Raw genomic sequence first — 12,968 nt, 5'->3', positions numbered from 1 at the left:
GTCATCACTGACCAATCAGAATGAAGTAGTGGGCTGGGGTGTCATATCATATATACATAAACATATCTCCTGCAGAATTGGAGCTTTAATAGGTTTGTGGATTATTCTGCTGTCAGAGGTAAATGTACATAATTTCACCATGAACATAATGTACAGGCAGCCAGTTCATCTCAGGGCTCACAGAGATAACCATTCGTTCTCACATTCACACCTATGGACAATTTACAGAGAACCCATGAAAACCAGAGGAGGACATACAAATTCTACTGAACCAGTGCAGGGTTTGAACCCAGGACCTTCATGCTACAGTGTTAACACTGCACCACCCAACATGTACATGATGTAGATTTTAATTCATGTAAGGGTTTCTTGGCCCCATTAAAATGAGAGAACTTACAGTATACAGATGAAACATACAGGCAAGTTGGAGAATTATTTTTCCCCCCAAACTGCAATATAATTTAAACAGAATTTCAAACTAAACAAATTTAAAGCAAACTAGTCACATTAATTGGTGTATTTTTGTAAGAAGTGTAAGAGGGATATACACCATTAACAGAGTTTTGTTCTTAATACACACAGCCCAGCACTCTACAGCACTTAGCAAACAATATGATAAATTGCTGCATGCTGAAATGTTACATCTCAAACTGAGACCAGGCTGGTAACAACAGCAATATGAAGTGGTGTGAGTTAAATGTTAAAAATTCCACTGACACCTCATGACACCATTTTGTCCCAGCTTAATCTGATATTAATTTTCCCTCTTTGTTCAGAATTTTTATTGTTCTACTTTCATTCACAATCCTCAGAGTCCCCCAGCATCCGATTGTGTCAATAGGTCTCTATACTATATGCTAGATTTGGATTGAAGGTGTCCTTACCTGTGTCCGGTAGGAGGAATGAAGTATATGCAGCAGTGAACTCTCGAGTCTGGGATCCTTTTCTTTCGGTTGATGTTGATCTCCTCCTGCAGGTACGCCTCATACTGGTCATTAATGAATTTCATGATGGGCTGCCAGCTAGACAATGGCACAGGTGGAATGATGGAATAATAGAGGGTGGGAGGGAGGAAAGAGGAGGACAGATAATGGATAACAAAGGAAGGGATGAGGCAACACAGAGGTAGAAAAGGATGTCGGATAAGAAGAGGAGGAAAAAGGAGGGGCACAGAGGGAAAGATGATAAGGATACAGAATGACAGAAACAACAAAAATATGTTAACAAGGTGAATGAGCAGAAGGTGAGGGGCATGTGATTAAGAACCGATGTCAAGTTACAAGTACATTACCAGTTTTCATTGTTGATCTGGTCTCCAAAACCAGGTGTGTCGATCACTGTCAGCTTCATTCTCACTCCCTTTTCCTCAATGTCTGCACACAAACAAACACACACAAGGTCACCAACATAATAAAATACCCTGTACAGCAAATGAATGACGTATGACTCAGACATAAATCCATAAAATTTGGACACATCAGAAAACACCATGGGGTTTTAGGGCCTTACCGTGGCTGATAGACTTGATTTCAATGGTTTTGGGAATCTTCTCCTGGCCTGTACCCAGCACTGACTTACGGCTGACTTTCGACTTAAACAGTGTGTTCATCAAGGTGGATTTTCCTAAACCACTCTGTCCTGTAAGAAAAAAACACAGACAGTGAAACACCTTATGCAGATGAAAAAACGTTCTTCTACAGTCGCTGCTTGTCATGTCGATGCCTAGCGGCCCACATGCTACTACCTTGGCAGATAATAAAACCCAAACAAGAGCCACTGATTATTTTCCACGGCAGTTAAAAACTCAGGTTGTAAGTTGTTAGGATGGAGTAGTGACAAGCCAGAGGTACCTCCTGCCAGTAAAAACCATAGAAACGCAAGAGTGTAACCCAAACACAAAGAGTGGATCCAAAGCAAACCAATTTTTTCAAACAATCAAGAAGCTCAACATATATTGAGAATCAAGTAAGAAAAATACCATTAAAAGCTGATGATTATTTTAACATCGTTTGAGAGATGACATTGGCAAGAAATGGGTGCAAAAGACAAACAAAAATTATGAAAATAGAACAGATTCAGTTTTAAACAGTGATACAAGTGATTAGTTATAATTGTCATGATGAAGACACAGTTGGCAAAAAACAGTAAACAATGTTTTGATAATATCAGCAATAAAAGAGGAAAAAATAGTAACATAATGCAAAACACACCTTGTTCACTCTATTTCTGCCCAGTGTAAATATGACTTTACACTTCAGTGCATTTATTAACCTGTTATTCATTATGAAACTACACACAGCCACCATATTAAATCTCTGAAACACTGTAGGCTGTAAAGACACACACGCAATCATCTTGCATTTAAACACATTTTTCCTTCCCATGCTGATCCCTGTTACTAAGTGGTATAATGATATTTATCCTGAATGCAAAAACCACATGGAGACAGTTTAATATTTCTTCTAAAACTTTACACCTCTCAAGTCTCAGCCCTAAGGCTGCTTCTTAGGCAGCATATTTACTTCAGGATGAAACACAGACCAACCGGTGGGTGCAACATCATCCAGGAGACATCCAGCAGGGAGGAGGTGTGGGTTTTATGGTGGCCTGTCTACTGTGTGTGTAATTAGCCTCTGCTTAAAAGGTGTCTGATCACAGAAGTGAGGACTGTAAGGAAAGAGTCCCTAGTCCTACTGTGTGTGGCTGCTTATTAAAATGACTTTGAAGTGTTGATACTATATATTAACACTGATGACATGGCTCAAACAAGGCCAGAGAAATAATTTATCTCCGGTTTGCAGTATCATAAATTTAGATATTCTCTACTTACCTACAACCATAATGTTGAGCTCAAAACCCTGCTTCATGGCCTTCCTCCTCATCTGCTCCAGAATTGCATCAATACCCACGTAACTGAAGTCCACCACAGGACCACCAGCCTTCTCCCCGTACAGGCCACCCACTGCTGGGGGCACCATCACATCAGGTACCACTGCCTCAGACATGGTGCTGCTGCTGTAGCTGGGAATCACCTCTGGCCCTGGTTTGACAAAGAGAGAACAGAGAAATAGTTATAGGTAACGTATTGAGGTGTGATGTAGAGGAACTGGGAGTATGAAGGGGGAAAGAACACATAAGCAGCCAATTAGCAGACAAGAATGCAAAAAATGTGGCTGGAACTAAGATGAGGAAGTGGATGAGAGATGTAAACACTGAAAAAGGAACAACTTTACAATAACTCTAGCTGCACAAAAAATTCGGTCACATCTTGATCAAATGCAGATAATAAATCTTTGACAACAAACTCATCAGTGGGGCAACCAGCGGACTTACAAATATTTTATTAACCCACATTCTAACCAAACATTTACACCTTCTAAAAACATCTCTCAAACAGCAGGAATGGCAGGTCTCATGCAACCACAGATTTGACTCCTGAGAAAACTATTTGAAAATATACACTATAGTAATACGGAACTTTGCACTTGGCAGGAGGCTTTCCCTGCAGTTTGTTTTGATAATGATTAGCTTAACGTCCTCCCATGGAATGCCTAAGGATGTGTTTGCCGTCATAAGACAAATATTCAACTTTTCTCAAGAGTTAACAGCAGTACTTACAACACACTAGCACAACCAGCTTTGCATAACAATGCATTAAACAAATGTAGGTTAAGAATGTACAGTGAGTATGCAGTGCTTGTAAGTCTGTATGTACAGTGTCTCATGTTGCTGCCTCCCCTCACTAGGCCTCCCTTTCCCTTACACTCCACATTACAGTGCAACTATCTTGCTAATGTAAGAGTGGAAAAAAAACGAGTGTGAAACTTGATCCACTCACCCAGATCCGCTGGCTCACACCCAGAGACACACATACAGACTACTATGCTTGATTTTACTATACTGTACCTGTGTATCAGGTCACAAAATACTGTGACCTGATACACATTTAGCCATTGTCGTTTGGAATTTCCTATCTGATTCAGGAACGGACTCAATTTTATTGCACGTTTGGTCCTCCACAAGAAGAAACTGTCACTGGTTGGATAAACTCAGCAGGGAATGACAAAGCTGCAGACAGAAGGGTTATGCACTTCAGATGGACAGTGCACTGATTAATGTACGATATTCAGTGAAGAATAACACTCCTGTGGAAACTCATTAGCAGTTCATGTTCTGTCTGAGGTCTTACATGTGTGCACGTGTGTCATAGCGACCCACCTATGGAAGCAGCTCTCCTGGCCTTCTTCACCACTTCCTCATCCTGTTCCAGCAGACAGTCAGCAACTTACTGTGACTTACTGCCCTCCACCTACATTCCCCTACCTCTGCTTGTGTGTTTTCTTTTTTTTTGCTCAACCTCACCCTTTCCCTTCACAGATTCTATACTACATATCTTAGTCATTTCAGCTTTTTCTGTTTGACTACACTTTCTTTTGCATGTTAAACTTCCATAAATATTTGATTACCTTCATTTTTATCATCCATTTGCCATAATCGATATCATTATGAGCTTAAAAAACAGAGGATGATAGATTAAATAGTGATAAAATACACAATTAATTCAGTTTTTTCATAGGGCTTGTTATGATTAGTGGCTATATGAGAACATTATGTATTAAGTTAAAAGCAGTTTTTGCATTAAGCATACCGTCTTGAAAGAAGGGCCTCATTTCCTTGTTTGAGTACAGTTTACTGAAAACAATGCTATCTACATCTACTGTATTAACAACCTGTTTGTAAATAGTAAATAAAGACTAAACCTGAAGCACGAGTGGAAAAATACAAGAGACAAAGTGCATTGGAGGCTGAGAAAGAGCAGCAAAGTTTCAGATTCGTCCTTGTATCCTGCATTTTAACTAGCTGGTTTCCCAGACAGAAGCAGGAAGGATCTTCAAAGTATTGTCCTTCATGAATGCACACCACCCATCTGTCTAAGTCAAAGTTGTGTCAAACACTATAAACTACTTGGCAAACAAACAGCAGTGAAAGGAACACAGGCCTCACTTTCAAAGTCCTGGACCAGTACTGTGGGAAACGCAGCTCAAGCCTTAAGTGAAAATAAATCTCTTTCATTAAAGGTAGTAAACTGTTTCAACCTTGTGTCAGTCACAGAAAACCACCACAACCACAACATGTAGTGATGTTGATATAGGACTGCCAAGCTGCGAGAAAAGTGCATTGTGTGAATGCATTTAAGTCTTGAAAAATAGATTGAATAAAACCACATCGCCAAAGGACTTCGCTTATTGTAACGCATCTGGATACTCTGACCATTTATCAGACAGAGGTATTCAGGACCTTTAGCTCGTCCATGAAGTTGTGCCAAGTTGCTGAAAACCTATCACGGCTCTTAGTCTGAGCACACATTTGTCAGGAGACAGCCAGTGGGAGCATAACCCCATAAAAGACATTTGACCTCCACATGAAAAATGTCTGGCCTTGCTTGTCTACCAGCTGGTGGACATCAGCACAACTCAGCCTAACCCCGGGCTGACTGAAGGAGGTTCATACAGGTTCATGTCAGGTCAAAAGGGAAGAGAACACACCAACTACTGTAAGCTTTAGATTTGTTTGGTCCATGTTCTAATGTGAATCGTGTGGTTTTGGTGTAATTGCTTTGGCAATGTGCTGAATTAGCCTGTGTGGCATATCAATTAGGCGTCCAATGTTTAAATTATGTTGAACAATTTCTCAAATGAAGCTGAAATGCCTACAGTGTTTGGAATGAGTCACGTGAGCATTTGTGATTCATGTCTTGGTTTTCCAACGCAATAATTAGTTAAATGACACTGATCTAATCAGCCAGCTACAGCAACCACAAGGAACCTTAAAACAGCACAGTGTCTGTGTCATTTTAACATGTCGACAGCATGTACTAAACATTGATTTGAGTGTTCGTTCAGCTCTGCTTTCTGAAAGTTCAGTTCTGGGATGGCATGGATAATGTGTTTCCTATGAGTCTGTAAGAAAGAAAAATTAACTTCAGAAATGGGAAAGAAAAGAATGACTCATTGAACTTGCTGTAATTCTGTTTTCAATTACAGCCACACATTTTTTTTCTTCCTTTCAGCATATCAGATTGCTTACCCCCCCAAACATGGCCAGTAGTTGTCTCCATGATGAGACATGTTGGGGGGGGGGGGGGGGCGACAAAGAACAAGAGCAGGATGGAGGAAAGACTGTAGAAGAACAGTGTCATGAAAAAGTAGCCAAGAAGAAGCAGAAGCATAAGGAGCAGACCACCATGTAGTAATAGGCAGAAAGGATACGGTGAAGAAACAACAACAGAGAAGGAGGGGGAGAGAGGAAAAAAAAAAACAATGGGGAGAAAAGAGTTTGAGATTTATTCTACTTTTGGGCTTGGGGCATTCCTCAATAACTATGAACAGGCCTCTAAACAAGGATGTAAATAATTAAAAACAGTCAAACATGTCCCTGTCTATCGTCTGATCTTTTCAAAGTCACTAAAACTACAATGAACTATGAGGAGCACTGTGACTGTGTCATCTATGTTTAGTAGAGATGTGGCTCAAACCACTGAGCCGTGCTCCAGCTGTCCAGGGTGTTGATCTTGACAACGTGGTGTGTAGGTCAGAGGTCATGTTCCCAGTTTAGGTTGGAAAAGAGCTGCACTGAGGTTAGTCCCCTTATGACAAACCAGTGGTTTGACCCTCTGTGCACACTGACTTGGCTCACAAGAGAAGAATCTAAAAAAGAAAGGATTGGAAACTTGGAAGAGGAGAAGTTCATATCTTAAGGAATGACTCATTGAATGCTTGGAGCTCTGATTCTACTAAACCTCCTCTTTGTTTTTGTGCAAGATTGTGTGATGCACAATGCAAAAAAAAAAGGTTAATTTTCACTTCTGCAATGAGGCATAATATGCTTTGCTTTTGTTTCATTCAATTTACATACTGCAATAGTGCTGTATTCTTAAAAATGAAGTGAGAGAAATATTTGAAAGTGAAATTTGTCTGGCTTTGACTTTTCCACCGATGCAACATAATACACAATTCCTTCATTTCTGGGAAGGGGCTGGACTTGTGTACTTCATTTCACTTCGTTCCTTTGTTTGTCTAGAACTCCATGTCAAATACACATTAGTGGACTAATCCTCTAAATGCATTGTTTACTTCTTTTCTATGGTCTGAAATCTTTTTATGGACCCACTTTAAAACCATCTGTTTCTTTTGTCCTTTATTTACATTCCCAGACAGGAGAAGGCAGGTCTGCCAGATAGTCTCTTCTTATCACGGCTACATTTGTTTTGATGGCAATCCAGATGCTTCTTCAAAAGTGTGTGGGCTGCTGCAAATCATTTCCAGTGTGATTAAATCCAAAAGATCCAAAAGAGAAGGTGCTCCAATGAAACTACTTTTTATGGCTTGTTTCCCCTATGAGGAAGCAATGATACAAACACAACTGAGAAATTTGTGCAGAACAATGACGTTCAGTGCATGAGGCCATCAAATAACTGAACTGTAGCTCCCACAGCTCTCCAGCACAGAATCAATTAAAAACCCCATCCGTGGTGGTTTAGGACAGACCCACGGGAAGTACGTTAACATGTATACACACACACAAACACTTCTTCCCACCCTCTGACAGTGAATCCCCTAATAAAACAGGGAAATTGGAGTGGTGGCAGTGCAAACATGGTCTGTTGTGTTATTAAAGTCACTGTGTTTGTGCAGTAAGGCCCAGTTCCCAGAGACCTCATCATTCAGCTCTCTAGAGAAATGTGCCCTTTGACCTTTGCAGGGTTCAACTTGCTCATCGTGTCACCTGGCACTAGGCCCCGTGCGTGAGTGTCCCTGTCTGTTTGTGTTGGAGACGTGTCGCTTTCTCATCTTCATTATATGTGTGTTTTACAGTAAATCACATGTCTGTTGGCATATCGTCTCCATAGCTACAAATGGTGCTTGATTTGCTCCGATTCTACAAATTGTATTCATAACAGTACTAAAGCTTCGGCCGCTAGTGTCGCTTTGCAGTCAGTTCAAAAATGTTTGTAAATTGCAGTAATGACAGTCAAAACCCACAGGTTTGCCTCTTGGCTGCCAGAGGAATGTATTTGGTCTCCACACTGTGGTGGAGCACAAGAAAGTTGTTGTCTTTCTAGGCTCTTTAACATTCTGCAGCTCACAAGAACTTCAAATACTTCAAAAACTGCCTTTTGCAAAGTTACATCCATATATCAAACATCATCAAAAGCATCTGATCATCAATGTATAGTACACAGTAGAAGAGCCCTTAACCTCACAGATCCCAAGGCTCATTTATTTTAACTTTAGGTGAAGCCGTCCTACCTAAATGTAGACTTAAAGGAAACACATTAACCATGCCATCCCACTCAGTTCCTACTTTTCATTATTTGCTCAAGTGTTATTGCTCTGATGTACAAAACATTAATATAGCCCAAAGCTACTGCTAAATATTAACCTGAGTGTGTTGACATAACTGAATTAGGATGTTGTCCATTTGCAAACACACTGAATACTAGGTTATCCAGTTGTTTTCTGAAAAAGTCTCACTGCCAGGAGCCATTATGATTATTAGCCAGGGTTTTTACATGTTGACAATATATAGGTAGGTTTTGTCTTTGTTTTCAGGTCAAAGTGTATTGGTAAAGTGGCTGGTTGACAGCAAGTATAGGTCAGAGTTGGTTAGTTTTTGTGAAATCAGTACTTAACAACAGAGAACATCAAGGATGAGCTCATAAACATCTTGATAAAGAAAGACAGTCTTTGCATACACTTCTACAGTACTGTAGTTTTAGGCTAACTTTAGCTTTGTTGTTTTTACAGGCCTGTAATATGCATGCATGATTATTTCTCAGTCTCTAGGAGATATGTGCACAGTATTAAAAACACACAAATAAATCCGTATTCAGTGTGACCTCCATTTGGATTTAGTACATCTTGAAGTCTTCTGGCTAGACTGGAGGGTTTTTTTTTTTTTTTTTTCGAATAATCTTGTATATTATGCCAAGCTTCCTTCAGAATGTCCCAGAGCTTTATGCTGGTGGAGTTTTATTCATTCTTTACTCGGTCAATATGATCCCAAATAATTTCTATAATATTCACATTTACACAAATTATTTTTGTTTTTAATGCTGTTTACATATTTTCTAAGTATTTCCAGTTGCACATATATTGATAGAGGCTGAAAAATGCAACTATATTAAACTAAAAAAAACTTAATGGTGGCCTAAGACTCAACACAGCTCAACAACTCAGATTCTTCACCTAAAATACTTAATCATTATAGTGTTTCCTTGCTTTTTTCTTGGATGTTTGGAGTCAGTACAAAAAGTAACACAAAATATACACAATAGCATCCCCTCTGTATTTATTCAGCAGTAATGGACCACCACAGAAAATAAAAAACTACCACTAACACATGGATAAACATTGTAATTTAGCATTAATACCGTTTATAACCAAGTGTGTGTGTGCTTTAGTGACAATTATATAATACATAAAAACCTCAATTTCAATCAGAGCCCAGACCAACACAGCAACTGAGATATGACAAAATTAGAATTACTGCCCTAAGCTCCTCATCTGTTGCAAAATTACAGAGGAAACACAGCACAATTTATATAAACTCTAACTATTCTAAAAATGTACAGTATGTCAAGCTGTTGAGAGGAAACCTTATCAATTTTTAATTACAGTCTCAGATTACATCCACGAAATATTTTGCATTTCAAAGTAATGATGCCGCGTTGCACAATCTTACAGCAGAGACTTCCGGATTGGCTCACAAAATACACTGACACACAAGATATAGAAGGTAATGATGACCTTTTCAGCATCCCATCAAACGCTGGTGAAAGGCCACTGTCTGTTCTCGCCTGGCAATGCACAGGGGCCACAACAGAGCTCCTTTCAACAGCTCAGTGTGTGCTAGAGTGTGAATGCATGCTTGTGAGGCAAACCAGAGGCGGGTGACTCTCAAAAAAGGTGAAGGGTGGCTGCTGTTTTCCATTGGTTTGATATTCAGAGGGCTAAGGCTTGTATGTTCTAGGTCAATCCTAGATGACAAAGCTTGAATAAAACAAAGCTGAGGCCCACATTTGGTCAAACCGCTACCACATGCAACATGCTCAAGCAACCTCTTTTTAAACACTTACAAATCATAAAAGCGGAGATGAAAAAACAAACTTGAGAGAGAAACCTAAGCTGAATAAGGTCAGCAAAATGATTCAAACCAAACACAAAGAGAGTACCCTTTGATTTTGGTCAAAATTTGATCTGCTGTTTCCAACTGGAACAGAATAAAGACCTCTTTCCAAGGTTTGTCATTAGTGAAGAAGGTTTCCTTAATGCAGTTTCCGATGTAAAAACTGAAACCTACTAACTACATATATGGAGCTAACCTTTCACTTTGTTGTACCTTCTCTTCCGAGTGCTTGCAATGTGATCTGATAATGGATCACTATCATTAACAGCAGCACATGTTCAGTGTGTGGATGATATCAGATGAAAAAACATAAAAACGAAACTAAACAGACCAGGGGCTGAAACATGATGGAAGACCCCTGTGTATACGTATGTCTGTATATGTTACGCAACAACGGATTGATTACAAACCTTTCCAATGAGCAGACATATAGCCTACCATTCAATGGATGAAAGACAGAGGGAACATAAAACCTTAACAATGGTATTTTCACACATGTAGCTATGTACACACCAGACACACAAAAGCTGGAAAACTTCCTAAACCTAAAAAGCTTCCCAGTAAAATTCAACATTTCATCAGAACTAGTCCACGTCAAGAAAGTTTCACTGCAGCTAAGAGCAACTGTAACAGTGAGACACATAAAACAGCTGGACTTCTGGGTCAAGACAGAGTTGAAAACAGCAGAGATAGTCATCAAGTAAAGTATGTGAAAACAACAGATGATCAAATTTCTCCTACTAGGGAATCAGAGTAATATCAGAAGAAAAAGAAAGCAACAACAAAAGAAATATTTACTCCCTCTTCATCCAACTTCTCTACACACACCTACACACCCACGCACACACGTACTGTCCTGGTATGCAGAAAACTCACCGTGTGTGAAGTGTGTGTATGTGTGTGTGAGTCGTCCCTTGCCGAAGTGCAGCGCTCCAGTGAGAGGCCGAACTCTGCTGTGGCTCTGGAAGCTCCCCGACTGCCCCTCCCACCCATTTATGTCATGTGACCCAGTATGCAAGGCAACAAGACACGACCACGTCCTTCATACACGCCTCCTTCAACCAGGAAAAACCCCCCAACATTATGCACTAAAAAAACAAAAGCCTGCATGCATATTTTTCAGCAGCAGATTAAACATGTCACACAAGGAAGAATTAAAGAGGGGAAAATAGGCTCTCTGCATGCATGAATCTGAGGTGACAGCAGCTTTTGGGCCATTCAAATGTCCCCTTTCTGCACATAAGGGGTAATTTACACCCTTAATTGCCCGTCGTGACCCTCTCATCAGCTCCTGAGGCTCTGCATTCATCACATCCTCCCCATTCCTCTCACATGGACCTGAGAAACATCTCACCACGTACTGGGAATCCCTTTGACACTTCTTACTGCTTCACTTATTAGCTTTACTTAAGCTGCAAGGACTAATAGCACTAGCAAATTACATTTTTACAGAAGTAAATATTTTCAAAGAGACATGTATGTCACACATATCTGTGTGCTGCAGAATATCCAGAGACATTTGTTCTTTATCAAATGATTAAAAAAAGCTGTGATGACATTTTGCAGCAACAACATAGTAATGTTCTGGCAATAGTGAGTGACCTGGAGATAAAAACCTCTCACAATACCAACAACCAAACCCATAAAAAAGGTGTGAAATGATTTTTTTTTTTTTTATCACTATAGAGATATAAAAAGGAATTGAACATTTCAAGATACTCTTAAGTAAACTTTGTTTATGTAAGAGTAAAAGTTTTAAAAGGGAAAAACAAGGCGGAGAATATAAGATTAAGGGCCCCTTTACACAGCACAGAGAATGTTTGGTGACCAAAGGAGTGATCAAAAATCTCTCAACAATCTCCTGTGTAAACGTTTGGGAGATCCTTCTGTGCTTGTTGTGCCTTTGGCCCCCTACCTTAAACTGTCTGGTCAGTCAGATCAGGCAAGGGGGGGAGGGGGGTGTCATTGAGATAGTTGTACGCAGTCCCTAATTGATCTCCCAACCATCTGTACCTTCCGGGTGAAAGATTGCTGAGAGATTATTGGGAGATCAATGAGATCCTTGAGCGCTCCTTGAGTGTTCGTTGTGAGATTGCTTCCCTTGGCGATCGTTGAGAGATTGTTTTGGACTGAGTCAAAACTTTGAGGAGACTGTAGCGATCACTGGAAGATCATTGAGAGATCTTGGTGATCGGTGGACGCTCATTGAAAGATCGCTGAGAGGTCTGGACATTTTTTCACCGCTCAATGATCTCTCAGTGATCATCACCCCTGTGTAAAGGGGGTTTAAACAAAAGAAAGAGTCAAAAATGCAGCTATGCTTTCATTTATCCTTTAAACCCTGAGACCAAACCAATTACTTTGTCTGATTACTATTCTTATGGAGTAAGTATATTTGTGTGATTAAAGAGGAGAGGAAACAGCTGTCTCCAGCCTCACAGGAAGTGTAATTATATACTAGTGCACTGGCTTGAGTGCAACCTTACTGCCACATGAAGCAGACACACAGCGCAGCACCTGCATTCCTCGAGATGAAGAGTCATGTTCCTGAAAAAACAGGCACCACAGGCTGGAAAGATGGATTTGTTTCATTTCATTTATGCACACCCAGCTGCCAAGATAAACCCTTCTCCCAGTGCTTGCTGGCACTGCAGCGCTGAATACCTGCTACACCCAGAGCAAAATTTATACCAAGTCAATCTAATCTATAAGAAATGGCTGTTTAACATTTTGGGCCACACTAACATACAATACATAAACACAAATGAAAAAAAGATATA

General features: G+C 40.0%; 1 protein-coding gene across 4 annotated transcripts in view; it reads right to left on the bottom strand.

Annotated features, from left to right (window-relative positions):
- Nucleotides 1-12,968, bottom strand: part of septin9a (septin 9a) — a 71,299-nt gene that overhangs the window by 6,333 nt on the left and 51,998 nt on the right. For 3 of the 4 annotated variants that reach the window (XM_030141780.1, XM_030141782.1, XM_030141781.1), the window contains 4 exons: nucleotides 2,831-3,040; nucleotides 1,510-1,638; nucleotides 1,292-1,373; nucleotides 885-1,022 (listed from right to left, as the gene is read on the bottom strand). In XM_030141780.1, the coding sequence (XP_029997640.1) occupies nucleotides 885-1,022; nucleotides 1,292-1,373; nucleotides 1,510-1,638; nucleotides 2,831-3,040 (559 nt within the window). Of the gene's footprint in view, nucleotides 1-884; nucleotides 1,023-1,291; nucleotides 1,374-1,509; nucleotides 1,639-2,830; nucleotides 3,041-11,064; nucleotides 11,164-12,968 lie in introns of those variants that run through there. The other variant, XM_030141783.1, reaches the window with a different exon arrangement.

Source organism: Sphaeramia orbicularis, chromosome 8 (assembly GCF_902148855.1).
Source record: "Sphaeramia orbicularis chromosome 8, fSphaOr1.1, whole genome shotgun sequence".
Classification (NCBI taxonomy): domain Eukaryota; kingdom Metazoa; phylum Chordata; class Actinopteri; order Kurtiformes; family Apogonidae; genus Sphaeramia; species Sphaeramia orbicularis.
Note: the sequence above shows the minus strand (reverse complement) of the source record. Positions and strands in the feature narration are given on the sequence as shown.